Source organism: Salvelinus alpinus, chromosome 30, assembly GCF_045679555.1.
Source record: "Salvelinus alpinus chromosome 30, SLU_Salpinus.1, whole genome shotgun sequence".
Lineage (NCBI taxonomy): Eukaryota > Metazoa > Chordata > Actinopteri > Salmoniformes > Salmonidae > Salvelinus > Salvelinus alpinus.
Genome location: NC_092115.1, coordinates 11,636,414 through 11,656,264, shown reverse-complemented (window position 1 = coordinate 11,656,264; position 19,851 = coordinate 11,636,414). Strand labels below are relative to the sequence as shown.

Sequence of the window (19,851 nt, the reverse complement as noted above, 5' to 3'; positions counted from 1 at the left end):
TAGCCTAACTTTAACCGTAAACCTTTTTAACCATTTAACCATTAACCATTTTAAATGTAAACTTCAATGGGGTTTGGATGTCCCTAGGATCCCGGGTAGCATGGACCATTCCAAATTCCCCTTTTCTATTTTGAAAGGTGAGTTTCTTCAACAAGAGACCCTTCTTCGAGAAATCATATCGAATTAACCACCTTGTAATAATAATGTTATCTTATGGTAATTATATTTGTCTACTGTTAGTATCAAAGCATGTGTTTTGAATTTGAAATAGCCTTACCACCACTATCTCAAATGACGGGGTCAAGGGTGTTCATTCTAATGTACACGGGTGGACTGGCCCTCTGGCATTTCGGGCAAATGCCAGATGGGCTGATAAAAAAAATGTGCCCAGTGGGCCTGTCTAACTTGATCAATATCTGGCTAATAATGGGAGCCTCAAGGAAAGAAATGGGCCGGTGTTTTAGAAATTCCGGGGCCGATTTCTGGTTCCAGTCCACCCCTGAATGTAGATAAACAGGATGAATCCCAACTGTACAATTTCAGATAAAGTGCAGCTATCTACGTATAAATTATTTATATGATTGATGTTCAGTGTCCATTGCTACCTAAAAATTGTTTCCATACTGAAGCAGAAAACGTAGAAAACGTATAAAAAAAAATGTGATTTGATAGGCTACATTGTGACATTAAAATCAATCATTTATATTCATTAAAAGTGGTAATATCACACATATTCATTGGAAAGCATTATGCTACAAAAACACAATTAATGCATTAACTTTTACAAAATACAGTTTATTTTCCCCTCAAACACAGAGGTGTATATTCAGTGTTCTTCCCATTCTTCATCAAGCCATCTATATTTCTACTGGCTTGGGGTTTACTGCCTCCATCTTGAATCTGAAACATGGTGGAAAAAAAGTACCAAACATTTCAACTGTAACTAAATACATACAAAAAATGCCATCATATACCTAGCAGTTTAAACACTGCAGGACACACACTAGAAAAGTGAACACCATTGCCTGATGGAAATGGTTAGCAGCTTAAAAGCAGCTCTTTGGGCTGGAACACTTTGGTCTGAAACACAATTCCATCTAGCCAATCAGAGGACAAGATGCAGCTATTACTATATCACTTATACCCATCCAATGCTTAAAAATCTACATGAAGTCCTTAGAGGGTATGTGTCTATGTGTATGTGGTAGGGGCTAGTGGTCGACTTGGATCTGAGCCACTGGCTGACGACTCTTCTCCCACACACTGATACCTCAGACAGTTCCACTGCTGGCCGAAGGGGGAGAGGGGTTGTCAGTCTCTGGGAGGGAGTCGGTTGGTTTCAGGCCCTCTGGGTCTCTGGTACACGGGCTGCCCATCATCTCCACACTGTTACAGTTAACAGGGGAGCTGATCTCTGACGATCGGCCTCCTCCTGCCTTCTCAGGGGCGGCCTGCAGAGCGGCGGCGGCGGCGGCGGCGAGCGGGAGGTTCATCATATAAAACATGCTGCCTAGCCGTCGAGACACCTGGGTGGGACAGAGAGAGATGCCATAAGGTATTATAATAAACAATGTGCTGAAACAACGAGCATCTATACTTTTTTCCCAAAAATGGTTTGCAAATATTTAATCCATTGAAAATTAAATAGACAGCACTTGAAAATCTTTTGGTCTGCTGTCCGAATTTGTTTGATGGTTTGTCTACCTGTGATCGTATCTTGAGTGCAGGACCCAGCTTCAGTCCCATGGTGTCCAGTAGATGGTCTTCTGTCAGGAGCGGCAACGTCTCCCCATCTATCACGTGGTCCTTGAACGTCTGCAGGGAATAATCAGGTAAGATGAGGAGGAGGAATACAGGAACGTTTTACCAGTTAGAAGAACGTTCTTTAAAAGCTAGATGCAGCAGTATGACATTATATACAGCAAGGCAACTTTCTGTTTACAAAAATCACCAACAACAGAATTCAAACCTGCAAAGTGGGACTACCTTGAGGGAGGGTGCAAACTGTTACGAGACAACAGTGACAGTCCTGGCAGATTTGAAGTCTGTTGTTGTTGATTTTTGTAAGCAGGAAGTCACTGTTTTGATCATGACCAGGAAAAGACACCAACCTGAGCATATTCAGAGCAGCTGGGTATGTTGTTGATGAAGTTGTACACGTCGTCCACTGTCCACTTCCTAAGGTCTTGGATAGAGGACATATCTTCTCCGTTGAGAAAGAGATTGGGGTGCCCTGATCAAAACAAAGTGTGTGAGCACACATACGGCTCACATCTATCCTTGGTCAAATAAATGACACAAATCAAATCAAAGACAGCAGCACAAACCCCTGAGTGTTTTGATCAAAATAAGACTGTAGAAAGTAGACCCACCATGAGGGAACATGTAAGGCATGCCTGGGATAGGTCCACTGGCGGAGGGATACTGGAACGCAGAGCATTGGCCAGGCATGTCTTTGTCACTTGCCCCACTGTTGCAGTTGGTAACGTCAGGGCAGCCATCTTGACTGTTTATGCAGGCCTTGCGCAGGCCCTGCTCCTCCTCCTTGTAGCTCTTCCTGCTGCCCGCCGAGAGCTGTGCATCCATTTTGGTTTGATGTTGTTTGCTGGCCGCCTCCCCTCCCATGTCCATTTTCCCCTCCGCCTCTTTCTCCTCTCCCGAGGCACCGCCGGGACTCTGCTCCACGCTCTTGTCCTCCGATTGGCCCTTTGGGCCCGATGCGTGGCTCTCTGCGCTCTTGTGATTCGTTGCCCTGCGACCGGCCCTGCGGCTCCTCTCCCTCTGCAGCGTGCTGATTGGTGGATAGGGGCTGGAGGACATCAGGAGGCTGTTGGCCTGCATTTCCTCCAGGGTGGTGCGGTGGACGAAGACATCGTGGCCGTCTGGGAGGCGCTGGCGCCCTCGGAACGCCATGGCGTTGGACTGGTACATCATGGGCGCCTCCATACCCATCAGACCCTTCTGATGCGCGTTCTCCATCTCCTTCTGGTGGAGGATGGCATTCATCTCCATCCTGAAAAACAACCAATACAAACCAGTTAGACATAACAACATACCAATCAGACGTAACACACCAATCAGACGTAACAATACACCAATCGGAACAACACTACACCAATCAGACGTAACAATACACCAATCGGAACAACACTACACCAATCAGACGTAACAATACACCAATCAGACGTAACACCACACCAATGAGACGTAACAATACACCAATCGGAACAACACTACACCAATCAGACCTACCAATACCTCAATCAGACGTAACACACACCAGTTAGATATAACAATACACCAATCAGACATAACAAAACACTACATATATATATAACAATACACATTTCTAGGTCACATGGGCTCTGTATTTAATCAAATCATATCTGCCAACTGCTCTGTAATGTAGTGCATAAAACAGGCTCTTGGTATTAAGTTGAAGGGGCCCGTAAAAGGGAGGGCTATGATTTCCAAAGCCCTACAGTTCATGACGTGTACTTTGACATGCCCTGTAACATGCAGCTGCAGGTCAATGTCAGACCGTACCTGGCGATGTTCTGCTTGTGGATGAGCTCCTGTCGCCGGGCAACTGTTTCCATGGGCTCTGAGGGCATGAAGCTATAGCCAGCTCCAGGGAAGCCCCTGCCAGGTATACCAGGGTGTGGGGGCATGGGCGGACCGAGGTGACCCCCCATGTGCATCTGCCTGACCTCAGAAGATACCATCTCAGAGGGAGGAGCTAGCTCTCTTTCCATGAAGCGGGGCTCAAACTGGGTGGGCACCCCCTGTAGCCTCTGCTGTCCCTGGGCCAGGATCTGAGGAGTCATGGTCATCTGATTCCTCATCATCATCTCCTGCCGCTGACGTAGCTCTGCGACGCAACACAACGCAACACGATTCAGATTCAGAGTGTTTAATAGTCACATGTACAGGGTTGCAGGTGTGATTGCAGGGTACAGTGAAAATCATAGGCTTCGAGCTCCAACATGCAGGACTAGTGAAATACCTAACCTTCTGAAATACCTAGCATTCGATGGTGGATGTGTCACGCCATTTAGAAGTCGATATAGAACTAGGGCCCAAAGTTTCTACTGACTATGTGACCTGATCAGGTAAAGTTCTGGGCCCCAGCAATTACCTAGGTCAGTGAAAAGCTCCTGGCTCTAAGGTCAGAAATAGTATGAATGCTCTTGGTTAGGTTGAGTGAATTGTCGAGGCAAGGATGAACGAGCTAATACCTAGGACTTTAACTCAGCAGGCTAACATAGCCTTGAGACATACAGATTCAAGCCAGGTGGATCAACCTTACCTCCAGCAGACATGCCGTTGACCAGGCGATACCAGTGTTTCTCATCCAGAGCCCCCTGCTCCCCCATCGCTGACATCTTTCTCAGCTGCTCCCTCGGGGTCATGGCCTGACCTCTGACCTCTAGGAAACTGCCTCTCTGTGGAACCGAGATGAGGAGATTAGTATTTAACACCAGTGTTTGTCAACCTGTGGCCCGTGGACCAGCATTGGTCCCTGGGATATTGCTGACTGGTCCCTCAGATGGTTAGCTAACAGTGATTTAGTCGGTTTTCAAGTACTTGTTTTAATCTAATTGGTCCTTTAAGAAGGAAGGAACCTTGCTTACATATACCTGCTACAGGAAAGACCGCACTTGCCCAGTACAAAAAAAGGTCAAGTGGTTTTGAGCAGATTAGTGTTAATTAGTCTTAGTTAAGTACCCTATTAGCAACCTTCTTTATATTGCTTGTCATTTACATATTTCACCACTAGGAGGCAACCATGACCTATACATTGAAAGGTCCTCTATGATAAAATGATGGCATACAGTTACTGTGTGCTGATGTAACTGAACAGATAGATTTCAAACATGGGTGGTTGGTGTGACTCAAGACCGTGTTAGCACCAATTAACTAAGTTATAGCCCAAGAGGGATGCAACATAAGTCCTCAGGTCTCAGAAAAGATTAGGCTACTACTTGTCAGTGATCACGTGTGTACTGTCGATCAATAATCCCTTCCGTTACAATACTACCATAACTAGTACACTTAATAGGCATGTGAGGATTGCTAATCATTGCTGAGCATGTTTTCATCAATGGTCTTTAAGGGAGAGAGAGAGAGACAGACTGATGACATTGAGATAAAAAAAAAAAGAAGAAACTTGTCAAAGGTGACAATGAAGTTTCGGTGGAGCAACCAAAGCTATATCGACGATTGAGGAATACTGTCTAGACTCTAGATTCACCACAGAGCAGAAGGAACATTGGAACATTTTCTGCCTCCATATACCTCTTTCTCTCTGCTACAACAACAATCCTGCTACAATAAACAATGTCAGAGGTGTCTCTGAAATAACTGTGGTCATGGCGTTACTGAAATGACTGGGTATCTCTCCTTTATGGTGTGTGTGTGTGTGCATGCATGTGTGTGTGTGTCTAGATACACACCCCTGACAAAATACACTTGCCTAAATATCCCCCCCATAAGATCCAGCCTATTCCTGACCGTTAGCAGCCCTTAGCCCCAGTCAGTCGTGTACCGTATTACCCCACAGTCCCCTAAAGTTCCCCCACAGACCCATCTAATCTGGGCTCCAGTAATCCTCCTGTTAGTCCCATCTAGTCTGCCAGGCCCCGAGAACATCTGCTGACCCGTGTGTCTTCCAACCTGGCCCTCCCTCCCCCCACTATCCGATTAGCTAAATCCTGACTATACAGCACTTTAAAGGGATGTGTTGGAGGTAATCCGGGCGTTTAGGAGTTTTACCTCAGCAAACCTTGCCTGTAAGCACACCAGACAATACACCTTGAGTGATAAGCCTATTAGCCTCCATCAGCCCCTTGAGATGTCCTGAAAACACCTTGGGGGATAAATCTGGTGGAGGGAAATTGGTTTATGGGGAAATATGTGGCGCCACACGCACGCATGGCCACCCTGGTCCCTGCCACCAATGTCACTCTCCACACAACCTTTTATCTTTCATCTATTAAACTCGGCAAATATACACAGGGACAGATAGAGGTAAGAAGAGAAAACATTTTAAAAAGATGACATACACCATAGTGAATTAATACATGGACGGTTCAAGGTTTTATCTGTCCTCGTCAGGTAGCCTGACTGTACATTTTCATAAGTGTTTTTTTAGGGGGGGGATCTGTGTTGAGTACAGTATTTTGTGTACTAAGAGTTTGCGTGTCCAATGTCTCCATAATGTGAGTGTGAGAAAAATCTATTGCGTCATAGTGTCATTTTGCCTGTGTGAATGTCAGTATAAATTAAATCACATTTTATTTGTCACATGATCCGAATACAACAGGTGTAGACCTTACCGTGAAATGCTTACTTAACCCAACAATGCATTTTTAAGAAAATAGAGTTAAGAAAATATTTACTAAATTAACTAAAGTTTTTTTTTTTAAGTAACAATAAAATAACAATAACGAGGCTATATACAGGGGGTACCGGTACCGAGTCAATGTGCGGGGGTACAGGTTAGTCGAGGTAATTTGTACATGTAGATAGCGGTAAAGTGAGTATGTCTATGAGTATAAGTATGTCTATGCGTGTATAAATGAATGAAAACTCACCCGGTTAGTGACCAAACCAACGCTACGAAACAACAAACAGACTACTGTACATTCAAGCCTATCCCTACTATTATCACTGAACTACCAGTCAGAAGAGGGGATACTAGTCTTTGAGGTATAGCGCTCAGCTGGAAAAACAGCTTGTACTCAGTAATTAATCTTATACAGGAAGAGTAGGGCTTGTATGAACTTGAACCAAGAAGAGTCCGAGGGAAGCCAGAGAGGCCTGGCCCCTATTGCAGCACACACTAGGACTTGCCATAAAGCCGAGTAACTACTGTACAATTCAGTGAAATGCCTGTTGCAATGTGGTCCAAGTAATCAGTCAACCTACCAGGGTATTTACAAACAGAACTGTAACTAAATCATCCACGTGTATTGATCACATCTTTACTAATGTTACAGAAATCTGCTCTAGAGCTGTATCCACACCCATCAGATGTAGCGATCATAATAGCCTTATTAACTAGAAAAAATAATACTCCAAAGACTGGACCTAAAATTGTGTTTAAACGATTATACAAGAGGTTTTACAATGATTCCTATGTTAAAGACGTGAAAAATATTTGATGGTCAAACAACAAATTCTGAGCCTTCATATTCACGCATAATGGACCAAATAAGGAAGGACAAGCACTGTAGTTTTGAGTTCTACAAAGTGGGTGTGGAAGAGGTGAACAAAATGGTTGCTATCTATAAATAAGGACAAACCACCTGGTACCGACAACCTGGATGGTACATTGCTGAGGTTGATAGCGGAATACAATTTAAGCCTAGAAGACGATGTGTGCCCTCAGACGTGGAGGGGGGGCAAAGGTCATTCCGCCACCCAAGAATAGCAGAGCACCCTGTAATGGTTCAAACAGCCAAACAATCAGCCTGCTACAAGTGTTTAGAAAATCGCAGTTGGTCCAGAACAAAGCAGCACGTATTGCACTTAGATGTACACGGAGGGAAAGTGTCAGTAACATGCTTGTCAATCTCTCCTGTCTCAAAGTTGAGGAGTGATTGACTGCATCACTATTGGTCTTTATGGCGAGGTATTAACGTGTTGAAGGTAACAAACTGTTTGTTCAAGCAGCTGGCACACAGTTCGGACACGCATCTGTACAACATAAGACATGCAACTAGAGGTCTCTTCACAGTCCCCAGGTCCAGAGCAGAGGCCGGGAAATTCACAGTATTAAATAGAGCCATTACTACATGGAACTTTCTGGTAACCCAGGTAAATCAAGCTAACGATAAAACCAGTTTCAAAAATCAGATAAAAGAACAACTTACTGTACAAAGTGGACTGTGAAGAGACACAGCCATTTTAATATATCTTGTTTTGTAATTGCACTGTACTATGTATTAGACCTAGATATTGTGTGTATGTACTGATATGTAACATTTTGAAATGATGCATTTCAGCGCTTGACTAATAATGTTCCGTACTATGTATTAAGTCATGTTTCATGTGGACCCCAGGAAGAGTAGCTGATGTTTTTGCAGCGGCTAATGGGGATCCTAATACACACCAATACCAATGCCTCAGTTCGTTAGAGCTTGGTGGTTCAGTTTGTTAGAGCTTGGTGGCTCAGTTCGTTAGAGCTTGCTGGCTCAGTTCGTTAGAGCTTGGTGGCTCAGTTCGTTAGAACTTGGTGGCTCAGTTCGTTAGAGCTTGGTGGCTCAGTTCGTTAGAGCTTGGTGGCTCAGTTTGTTAGAGCTTGGTGGCTCAGTTTGTTAGAGCTTGGTGGCTCAGTTCGTTAGAGCTTGGTGGCTCAGTTTGTTAGAGCTTGGTGGCTCAGTTTGTTAGAGCTTGGTGGCTCAGTTCGTTAGAGCTTGGTGGCTCAGTTCGTTAGAGCTTGGTGGCTCAGTTCGTTAGAGCTTGGTGGCTCAGTTCGTTAGAGCTTGGTGGCTCAGTTCGTTAGAGCTTGGTGGCTCAGTTCGTTAGAGCTTGGTGGCTCAGTTCGTTAGAGCTTGCTGGCTCAGTTCGTTAGAGCTTGGTGGCTCAGTTCGTTAGAGCTTGGTGGCTCAGTTCGTTAGAGCTTGGTGGCTCAGTTCGTTAGAGCTTGGTGGCTCAGTTCGTTAGAGCTTGGTGGCTCAGTTCGTTAGAGCTTGGTGGCTCAGTTCGTTAGAGCTTGGTGGCTCAGTTCGTTAGAGCTTGCTGGCTCAGTTCGTTAGAGCTTGGTGGCTCAGTTCGTTAGAGCTTGGTGGCTCAGTTCGTTAGAGCTTGGTGGCTCAGTTTGTTAGAGCTTGGTGGCTCAGTTTGTTAGAGCTTGGTGGCTCAGTTCGTTAGAGCTTGGTGGCTCAGTTCGTTAGAGTTTGGTGGCTCAGTTTGTTAGAGCTTGGTGGCTCAGTTTGTTAGAGCTTGGTGGCTCAGTTCGTTAGAGCTTGGTGGCTCAGTTCGTTAGAGCTTGGTGGCTCAGTTTGTTAGAGCTTGGTGGCTCAGTTCGTTAGAGCTTGGTGGCTCAGTTCGTTAGAGTTTGGTGGCTCAGTTTGTTAGAGCTTGGTGGCTCAGTTTGTTAGAGCTTGGTGGCTCAGTTCGTTAGAGCTTGGTGGCTCAGTTCGTTAGAGCTTGGTGGCTCAGTTTGTTAGAGCTTGGTGGCTCAGTTCGTTAGAGCTTGGTGGCTCAGTTCGTTAGAGCTTGGTGGCTCAGTTCGTTAGAGCTTGCTGGCTCAGTTCGTTAGAGCTTGCTGGCTCAGTTCGTTAGAGCTTGGTGGCTCAGTTCGTTAGAGCTTGGTGGCTCAGTTCGTTAGAGCTTGGTGGCTCAGTTCGTTAGAGCTTGGTGGCTCAGTTCGTTAGAGCTTGGTGGCTCAGTTCGTTAGAGCTTGGTGGCTCAGTTCGTTAGAGCTTGGTGGCTCAGTTCGTTAGAGCTTGCTGGCTCAGTTCGTTAGAGCTTGCTGGCTCAGTTCGTTAGAGCTTGGTGGCTCAGTTCGTTAGAGCTTGGTGGCTCAGTTCGTTAGAGCTTGGTGGCGGCAGAGACACTAGTGTTGTGGGTTTGACTCCAACATGGGCCACATAGTGAGTATATGTGTTATTATTACCGTATGTTGAGGGTGCTGTAAGTCGCTTTGTATGAAACTGTCTGTTAAATGAGCGCATCATTCGATTCAGTAATATTTTTTTGTCATATTTTCGATGGGTTGAATAGACGCTTCTCCACACAATGTACAGTGAATAAATGGTAACACTTTACTTGACACCCAGTGTCAAAACACGTTAGGACACGGTCATAACCATGTTATAATATGTCATAACAGCTGACTTAACTTGTCATAACCTGTCATAATATGGTCATAACACTGTCATGACCCATATATTTACACCTGTTGTGACCCATATATTGCGTTATTTTATGGCTGGTTATGACACCTAAACAAGAGTGTCAAAACCCATATTTTTCTAATTAGTTTTTTCCCTGCCGAGAAGTTTCCTTTCATTTAAAAGTTTGTTTCATAAATCCTTTGTTGTATGTTGTAATTAATCATATTTTAAATAACTTGTAGAAAATACACCGTACGACACTGTCATGAAGCATTTGTCATGAAGCATGACATATGATCATCCTGTGTCACTTTACTTGGACTAAGAAAATACACTTTCTGACCATCATAATCATATAAGCTAGATAGGTCTATCATGTACAGGCCCTTATAAGAATTTGTTCTCAACTGACTTGCCTAGTTAAATAAAGGTTAAAAATGTGTGTATATATATATATATATATATATATATACTGATGTATATATATATATACATCAGTCATGAGTCACTAAGAGGGTGTCTTGTCCTGCTCCTGAAATCTGCTCCTGCATTCATCCCAGTCATCAGCATTGGGGTGGGTGTATGTCTGATATCAATGTGTGAGCAATTACAACGATAATTTAATATGGGTTGTTTCTCCCAAAAACTATATAACATAAACATACTGTTGACACGTAGGCTATGGTGTAATGGGTATGTTTTGCCTTGTGTGGTAGGTTTTGTGGGGTTTTGACAGTCTTATGTAGGTGTCATAACCAGCCATAGAATAACCCAATATATGTCACAACAGGTGTAAATATATGGGTCTTGACAGTGTTATGACCATATTATAACAGGTTATGACGCTGGGTGTCAAGTAAAGTGTTACCGAATATATTGAAGTCGGTCAAATGACCACAATGCGTATTTTGAAGGGATAGTTAACTCAAATAACGAACTATATTACTATATCGTCACCTCCAAAATGTAATAGATGACCTTTAGATGGAGTCTTAAACATTAGACTAATGACACCCAGTTAATCAATCCTCACTAACTTTACTGACTAAGCTCCTACTGTAGCTGATTCTATGGTACAGTTGAAATCAAGCCATTAAAGTAATGCCATTCATTTGGATAAACATGTACATTTTTTAAAAACCTTAAAAACTTGATGTTTTTCGAACAGTGAGATTTAGGAGTTTCCCCATTTGATCTGACATGTTTGCACACAGCAAGTGGAGTTTTGGCCTGCATGTGACAAGTGGAAGCCTGTATCTAAGACTAGAGCTCCGGGTGCCTGGATTTGCGGCTGCCCGGGCTAATCTCATTACAAGAATGAATTAAAGGAAAATTGCTGACGACTTACATGAAGCCTTGCATTTGGGGAGGTCATATCAGACAAGACAGAAGCATCGTCTGGAACGTTATAATCCCCTTAAGTGACAAACAAAATGCTAGACATACTTTTGCTGAGACCATCAACACGTTGTTAGCATGTTTGAATGAACCCGAGGTTTAGATATCGATGAGGTTGATATTTTAATTAGATTTTGATTTAATTAGATGAGCACATTTGAGTACAGGCCAGGTTTGAGAGGCAAAGTTTTAAAAAATAAAGATTTTTTTTTAACTGTCCGTGCTACCTACAACTGCATAGTTCACAGCATCATTACCTAATATTTTACATAAATACAATAAAATAACTCAACAGACAAAAAGTTAAAGGGATAGTTCAGCTACAGTATTTTACATATTTTTATATTTGTTTCCTTACCCTGAAAGTAGACTATAGACAGGGTTGGGAAGTAAAGAATGACATGTTATCTGATGACAAAAAAAAAAGTAACTAATCAGTTACACTACAAACAAAAATATTGTAATCAGATTACAAATACTTTTGAAAAATGAATTGATTACTTCTCTGATTACTTTTAAATTCAGAAAGGATGTTTGAGAAAAAAATATACATTATGACACCTTTCCGTTTTCTCAATGACATTCAATTCAGTGTTGAAAAAAGACGCAAGTTTAAGTTTGTTCCTCCTAAGCGAGTCTGACCACAAGTCAGATGATGACACACTAAATGCGTTTGATAGATACTTTTTGTCTTGTTCTAACGAGGAAAGTACTCCAAAAAGTAAATGAAAGTAAAAAGATTAGGATGCTGAGTTTGAGTAATCCAAAAGTTATATTACTGATTATAATTTTAGACAGGTAACTGTAACGGATTACATTTAGAAAGAAACCTACCCAACCCTGGTGCTGAACTAGGATCAGTTTAGCCTTTAACATCATAATGAATAAGATGAGAAACCTACCCAACCCTGGTGCTGAACTAGGATCAGTTTAGTCTTTAAGATCCTAATGAATAAGATGAGTAACCTACCCAACCCTGGTGCTGAACTAGGATCAGTTTAGCCTTTAACATCCTAATGAATAAGATGAGAAACCTACCCAACCCTGGTGCTGAACTAGGATCAGTTTAGTCTTTAACATCATAATGAATAAGATGAGAAACCTACCCAACCCTGGTGCTGAACTAGGATCAGTTTAGTCTTTAAGATCCTAATGAATAAGATGAGTAACCTACCCAACCCTGGTGCTGAACTAGGATCAGTTTAGTCTTTAACATCATGATGAATAAGATGAGAAACCTACCCAACCCTGGTGCTGAACTAGGATCAGTTTAGTCTTTAAGATCCTAATGAATAAGATGAGTAACCTACCCAACCCTGGTGCTGAACTAGGATCAGTTTAGTCTTTAACATCATGATGAATAAGATGAGAAACCTACCCAACCCTGGTGCTGAACTAGGATCAGTTTAGTCTTTAAGATCCTAATGAATAAGATGAGTAACCTACCCAACCCTGGTGCTGAACTAGGATCAGTTTAGTCTTTAACATCATGATGAATAAGATGAGAAACCTACCCAACCCTGGTGCTGAACTAGGATCAGTTTAGTCTTTAAGATCCTAATGAATAAGATGAGTAACCTACCCAACCCTGGTGCTGAACTAGGATCAGTTTAGTCTTTAACATCATGATGAATAAGATGAGAAACCTACCCAACCCTGGTGCTGAACTAGGATCAGTTTAGTCTTTAACATCATAATGAATAAGATGAGAAACCTACCCAACCCTGGTGCTGAACTAGGATCAGTTTAGTCTTTAACATCCTAATGAATAAGATGAGAAACCTACCCAACCCTGGTGCTGAACTAGGATCAGTTTAGTCTTTAACATCATAATGAATAAGATGAGAAACCTACCCAACCCTATCTATAGACAAGGAGTGACTGCAATCCAGACTTTTTGGGGAGGGAGTTATCCACAGTTAGACTAAACATAGTCAACAAATGCTAAAATTAGCATTTTATTTCACCCCGAATTTGAATACATCACTGAACTATCCCCTTAAGGACAACTTTTGTGAATATAAAAAAATTGATTGATTGCAACTACTGTAAAATCCATTTCACAGTGTGTATTTGTTGAATTTAAAATATGTAGAGTCTACGTAGACTCTTCAACCTTAGTTATTTGACGATTTCCGTTTAGTAAACTTCACAATTTATGTGAAGCACATGATGGAAATGTGAGCTGCAGTACTTGGAACATATGTTGGATAATGTGATTTCCCATCTAATTGAAATGTTATGGTTATTTTGGTCACGCCCATTGGTTCATCCACACTGAACAAATAATGTATGTTAAAACCACATGCACGTAAATTGCATATATATATATATATATATGCAATTTACGAATCCGTAAATTTACGAATCGAATAACTTTTTAAAATTAACCTTCCGCAAATTCTAAGGAGTTTTACTGTATTTTATTTTTTTTAAATTACAGACTGTGCTCTTTGCATTATTCAATTTAATAAAATCTTATTTTAGTGTTCAGCTTTTGAAACACACAGAATGAAGAATGAATGAGAGAGTGGAATAGGGAGAAGAAGGTTGAAGAGTAACAGAGAGAGAGAGAGAGTGAGAGAGGACAGAGGGAAGTTCATTTGACTCACCTTCAAGTTCCTGCCAGTGAGAACAGCTTGTGACTGGCTTGTCCCAACGGAGTAGACAGAACGAGAAGTTAAACGGAATAAAAAAAACTTTAAAGCTACAATGTATCTTCAGGTCAGGAGTTCACAAAATATGATGCTGATGGATTCCTCAGGGCCTTGGTATAGCAGCCTAGCTTGACACCTCTGATAAGTGGTGACCAGCCAATCAGCAACACCCCTGTTCTGTGTCAGCAGCTAACGGTTAACTAACGGCCTTAACCAAAAAAAAAATGTTAAATACCGCTTTGCCTCAACTCCATTAGCCTGGCTTTATCTCCCGAGTTAAGCACCCCCCCCCCCCCCTATTTCCTGACATTGGGGTGATCTCCTCATCCAACTACGCACCGGCCGGACCAGGCGCTTCACAGTAATTACTCCCAGGAGAGTCCTGCATTAAGCATTGGGAGGCTAAACCTCTTTCAACATTTACCTCACTAAGCCCTTGTTAGCACTTTAGGCCGCGGTTAAGACACCTAAATGCTTTAGCTCCCTTTTTCCGATGACAGAAAAAGGGGAGGCCTTATAAGTGACCACTGCCATTCGGTGGCCACTAACAGTACAGGGAAGGTTGTCCGTGTGGACTGTGTTATGTGGGAAGAACAACCATGTTTTTTGTTGTTTTTGTTTTGACGAGGTGTCTAGGTTTGGCACGACTATTAAGACTCTCTGTAGTTCCATACAGTGACACTGGCCAAACATCCAAGCTGGTCATTTGGTAGGAAATAAAATCCTGCTAAATGTGTGACCAGGATCATCCTCTCAGACGTCTTAATCTGACAGTTTGTGCTCACCAGCCGCTTACAGCAGAGGCCCTTGGTGCAGTTCCTCGAATTATGCTTTTTTTTTTTTTTATCCTGGAGGGATAACGTGGGATTAGTCTACAGCTAGGTGTGCAGTATTGTGGGGGGTGGGGTGTTTCTGCTAACTAAGGGTGTTATTGCATGGGGGACAGTGGTGGACAGTCTCTCTCTCGCTCTCTCTATCCAGTTTAGGTGTGAGCATGAGGCTCCCGCAGGGTTAAGTGGACTCAGGATCGTTACACTGTCGCCATGTTTGTCATACTAGCACCCTCCAGTCACTGTGCACGTACGCACACACACACACACACACACACACACACACACACACACACACACACACACACACACAGACAGACAGACAGACAGACAGACAGACAGACAGACAGACAGACAGACAGACAGACAGACAGACAGACAGACAGACAGACAGACAGACAGACAGACAGACAGACAGACAGACAGACAGACAGACAGACAGACAGACAGACAGACAGACAGACAGACAGACACACTCACTCACTCACTCACTCACTCACTCACTCACTCACTCACTCACTCACTCACACAGACAGACAGACAGACAGACACAAAATCACACAGACACAAACACACACACTCACTCACTCACACAGACAGACACAAACACACACAGACAGACAGACAGACAAACAAGCCCAGAATTGCAGTCTCAACCGTTTATTTAAGAAGAGTAGATCAACTTTGTCTCAAGATGTGTTAAGATGAAGGTGGTGATGGGGCTTGAGCTATCGTTGAAGTTGAGATTTTAACATGGTTGAGAAGTAAGGAAGATCGAGAAGGAAGTTAGCATTTCGTTGGACGCTGTGTACCATGTGATCCCGTACATACAACTAATAATACTGGAAACTTGCCCATGGACTTCGTAGACAACTGAAACAATGTGACATCATGCATTTAGAGATTTAACCACAGAGTTTTCTTTCCAACTGCTGGCATAACATTACTTGCTAACTTAGCGAGCTAACGACAGTTGTTAGCTAGCTAGCTAAACAGTCTTCATAATATCAAATTTGTTAGTGCTAAAACAAGAAGTCACAAATACATTTCTTCCTGTAGACCCTTTTCCAGTACACAACACACTGACGTCATGCTCTTGGCGGCAGTAAGAAACCAGCTCCATCTGCGCCCATTCAACCATAGCCTAGATAAAAAAAAATATTACTTCTAAACAAAATAACTTTTTGGGGTTCTCATACGCTTACAATTATGTTTTGATTCTTGCTTGAACAGTCGCTAAGATTATATTTGGTAGTGATCTTTGCAAAATAACTATTTTGGATGGAGCAGTTGTTAGCTAGAATGCTAACACTCATTGAAATAGGCTGTACCAAAAGTCTAGCCACTGAGCAATTTTACTGGTTGAAGTTTAAGTGTTTTTTTAAAGTATAATACAGTTGATTTGCGATGATGACACAAACATTATATTAAGCAGGACATTCTTACGAGACTTAAAATCCAATTATAATCCAAAAGTAACATGCAACATGTAAATAGAGGCTTTTTTTGCTGGTGTTCTATAGGAAGTCACCCTTGTTCTGCCACCAACTCGCCCTCGTGCTGGAAATGTTTGCAAACACAGAAAGGGGTCTTTGAAGAAATATTATTCTGAACTTAAATACATTATACATTAAATGCTTTGCTTGCTTACCTCAATTTGAAAAACAGTTTGTAAATCCTCCAGGTTTTACAGACTGTCATTTTGAGTCTTGTATCAACTGTCAGTTGAATTTTAAAAATTCCATGAATTTGAAATGTTGAACATTACAAAATTCCAAACTTTCTTGAACAGGAATACAAGGATAACAAGGAAACAGTAAACATTTAATCCCCCATGAATGATGCAGAGCCCCCTCTTGGAATATCAGTTATAAAGAATATATATAGCTGCAAGCAGCAATTGCGGGGGCCAAGCACGCCATAGCCACATGTAAGTCACCATTTGGTTAATCGGAGTGACCTTGGAGTGACCTATCATTGTGCAAATTTGACAAAAGACCAGGCGTTTATGTAGTGTAATCAAATCATATAGGAAGGAAAAGTAGCAGCATTTTATCAAAACAATCTGTTCCCCCAAAAAGTTTAATTTGCAGAAAATGTAATGGGCAGTGTACTAAACATTAGGAACACCTGCTATTTCCATGACATACACTGACCAGGTGAATCCAGGTGAAATATATGATCCCTTATTGATGTCACCTGTTAATTCCACTTCAATCAGTGTAGATGAAGGGGAGGGGACAGTTGAGCTTTGAGACAATTGAGACATGGATTGTGTGTGTGCCATTCAGAGGGTGAATGAGCAAGACAAAATATTTAAGTGCCTTTGAACGGGGTATGGTAGTAGGTGCCAGGCGCACCGGTTTGTGTCAAGAACTGCAATTCTGCTGGGTTTTTCATGCTCAACATTTTCCCGTATGTATCAAGAATGGTCCACCAACCAAAGGACATCCAGCCAACTTGACACAACTATGGGAAGCATTGGAGTCATCAAGGGCCAGCATCCCTGTGGAACGCTTTCGACACCTTGTAGAGTCCATGCCCCAACGAATTGAAGCTGTTCTGAGGGCAAAAGGGGGTGCAACTCAATATTAGGAAGGTGTTCCTAATGTTTTGTACACTCAATGTACGTCCTTATGGGAAACATGTTGCTCGAATTACACGCAGTGTTAGAAATAGTGCAAGTTATCCTCAACCTTGAGAGGAATGACATGTGTGTCATTCGTTTTGAAAGTGGAGTGTAAATGACTGGTTCATGTACAGCTGTCTAACCAAGAGTAACAAGGCAACAGTAAACATGTCATCCCCCACAAATGATGCAGCACCCCAACTTGGGCCAATTAGTGAATAATATGGATTAATGAGAGAACAAACAACAACCAAATCTTATGTTAACTGAATGGAATTACAGGGCCCATAGATGTTGTTCACTGCAGAGCTTATGGGAAATGTGTTTTATTTTACTAGGCAAGTCAGTTAAGAACAAATTCTTATTTTCAGTGACGTCCTAGGAACAGTGGGTTAACTGCCTTGTTCAGGGGCAGAACAACATATTTTTACCTTGTCAGCTCGGGGATTTGATCTTGCAACTTTTCAATTACTAGTCCAACGCTCTAACCACTAGGCTTTAAGTAGGCAAGTCAATTAAGAACAAATTCTTATTTACAATGACGGCCTACCAAAAGGCAAAAGCCCTCCTGTGGGGACGGTGGCTGGGATAATTTTTTAAAATAAAAAATATATAATAAAATAGTATAGAATTACACTCTGGTTTTTACCTCAAAATAATGTGAAATACACATCACCGGATGTTGGTGGAACCTAAATTAGGGAGGACTGACTCGTGGTAATGGCTGGAGAGTAATTAGTGGAATGGTATCAAATACATCAAAAACATGGTTTCCGTGTGTTTGATCCGATTCCATTCGCTCTGTTCCGGGACGTTAATGTGAGCCTCCAATCAGCAGCATGCTGTGAAACACATATAAACAATAGCCTAAATCAGCATTTCCCAAACTCGGTCCTGGGGATCCCAATGGGTGTACGTTTTGGTTTTTGCTCCTGACACTACACAGCTGATTCAAATTATCAAAGCTTGATGATTAGTTGATTATTTGAATCAGATGTATAGTGTTAGGGCAAAAACAAAATGTGCACCCCTTGGGGTCACCGAGGACTGATTTTGGGAAACTCTGACCTAAATGCAGACTGATTTTGGGAAACTCTGGCCTAAATGCAGACTGATTTTGGGAAACTCTGGCCTAAATGCAGACTAATTTTGGGAAACTCTGGCCTAAATGCAGACTAATTTTGATGGGGGCAATGAGAAGATTCTAAATCTTTCTCGAAAGGGGGGACACGTGAGTGGCATTTCCATTGTTTTGGTAGAATTTGATATTTCTCTCTTTACCACATCTATAGGAATGCAGGTCAGAGTGATCCTCACATGCATTTGAATTATGTTTGCCTTTTGTGGCAATGCTTTTAATTAAAATATAAAAAGAGTGGCCTGGACCCTGAGAAGGCTCCACATGAGGCTGTTGAACCAGAAAGATAACTGTTTGTGAACGGTTTCTGTCTGTCTGCCTGGGGGGAGGGGCTGTCAAACCAGACAACCATATTGTGAGGGGAATGCTCACTTCATCCCCCCAAAAAAGAAGAGGAACTCACTAATAAAGGACTTAGGAATTAAGTAAACAAAGTATTAAGATACTTAGCTAAACCGCTAATTTAAGAATCTCCCTGGTGTAAGCTGGGATTTCTGTTCGGCTTGTTTGCACCCTGTATTATGTAGTCACTGTGAAGTGGGTTTAGCCTTATACAGAGCTCTAGCTATAAATTCCATGGTTTGTTCCCAGAGACTGGACAGCATGAGATAAAGGCTCACGACAGGGCTGTCCAATAACAGCGCTAAGCCTCTATAATGTTTCAAAGGTAAACGATGCATTCAAATTTCACTGTAATTATTATATATATAGATTTTTATTTTTCAACAGAATAAATACAGCACACACAATCACTTATATACTTAGAAGCCTAATCCTGGAGTAACAGGACTCCCTGTTGCTTTTGGACACATCGCAGTACTATTACTGTACATAACATATTGCCCTTAATATTTAATAACATTACTGTAATAGAAAATCTGGATCTATTTGTGATAAATACATATAAATAATATATTTACTTAACTTGTCCTTTGATTACAGTACAAAAAGGGCCCCCACAAGTGTCAGTCGTGTAACCAAGTATGGCGGACAATGGATAATGGTGGGAGCATGTGCAGACGTCAGGGAGAAGGGTACAGAGTCTGAATTCCGCCACGGTCATAGTGCCATCTAGTGCTTCACAGAAAATCAGTTTAGGAAAAAATATATATACTGTACTGAGCATGTGAATTCACAGTAGGACACTCATCTCTAAATACCTATTTACTTGTGAGACAATATGGAATGCATATGGTAGCAATATTGTCATATAAGGTGACAGAGAATGTTTTTTATGCCTTTGATGCATCATTGGACTGGTTTCTCTTTTTTTAAATCATACATTTGCTTGCTGAATGGGACAAAAGCTTCCATTTTATACGGTCACCTCACTGAACAGCGAGGTGATTGGAAT

At 42.0% G+C, this 19,851-nt stretch overlaps 1 protein-coding gene across 2 annotated transcripts; it reads right to left on the bottom strand.

Annotated features, from left to right (window-relative positions):
• Window positions 1-774: 774 nt before the first annotated feature.
• samd7 (sterile alpha motif domain containing 7) lies at window positions 775-14,095 on the bottom strand. Of its 2 annotated transcripts, XM_071376726.1 has the most exons (8): window positions 13,856-14,095; window positions 4,310-4,445; window positions 3,547-3,871; window positions 2,373-3,013; window positions 2,112-2,233; window positions 1,705-1,815; window positions 1,271-1,526; window positions 775-900 (listed from the first exon to the last, which is right to left on the bottom strand). In XM_071376726.1, the coding sequence occupies exons 2-7, from the start codon at window positions 4,410-4,412 to the stop codon at window positions 1,272-1,274; spliced, it is 1,557 nt and encodes a 518-aa protein (XP_071232827.1). In that variant the 5' UTR covers window positions 4,413-4,445; window positions 13,856-14,095; the 3' UTR covers window positions 775-900; window position 1,271. The 2 variants fall into 2 exon arrangements, with proteins under 2 accessions (XP_071232827.1, XP_071232826.1); XM_071376725.1 differs by lacking the exon at window positions 13,856-14,095 and adding an exon at window positions 6,597-6,695 and having other exon boundaries at window positions 775-1,526.
• Window positions 14,096-19,851: the final 5,756 nt, after the last annotated feature.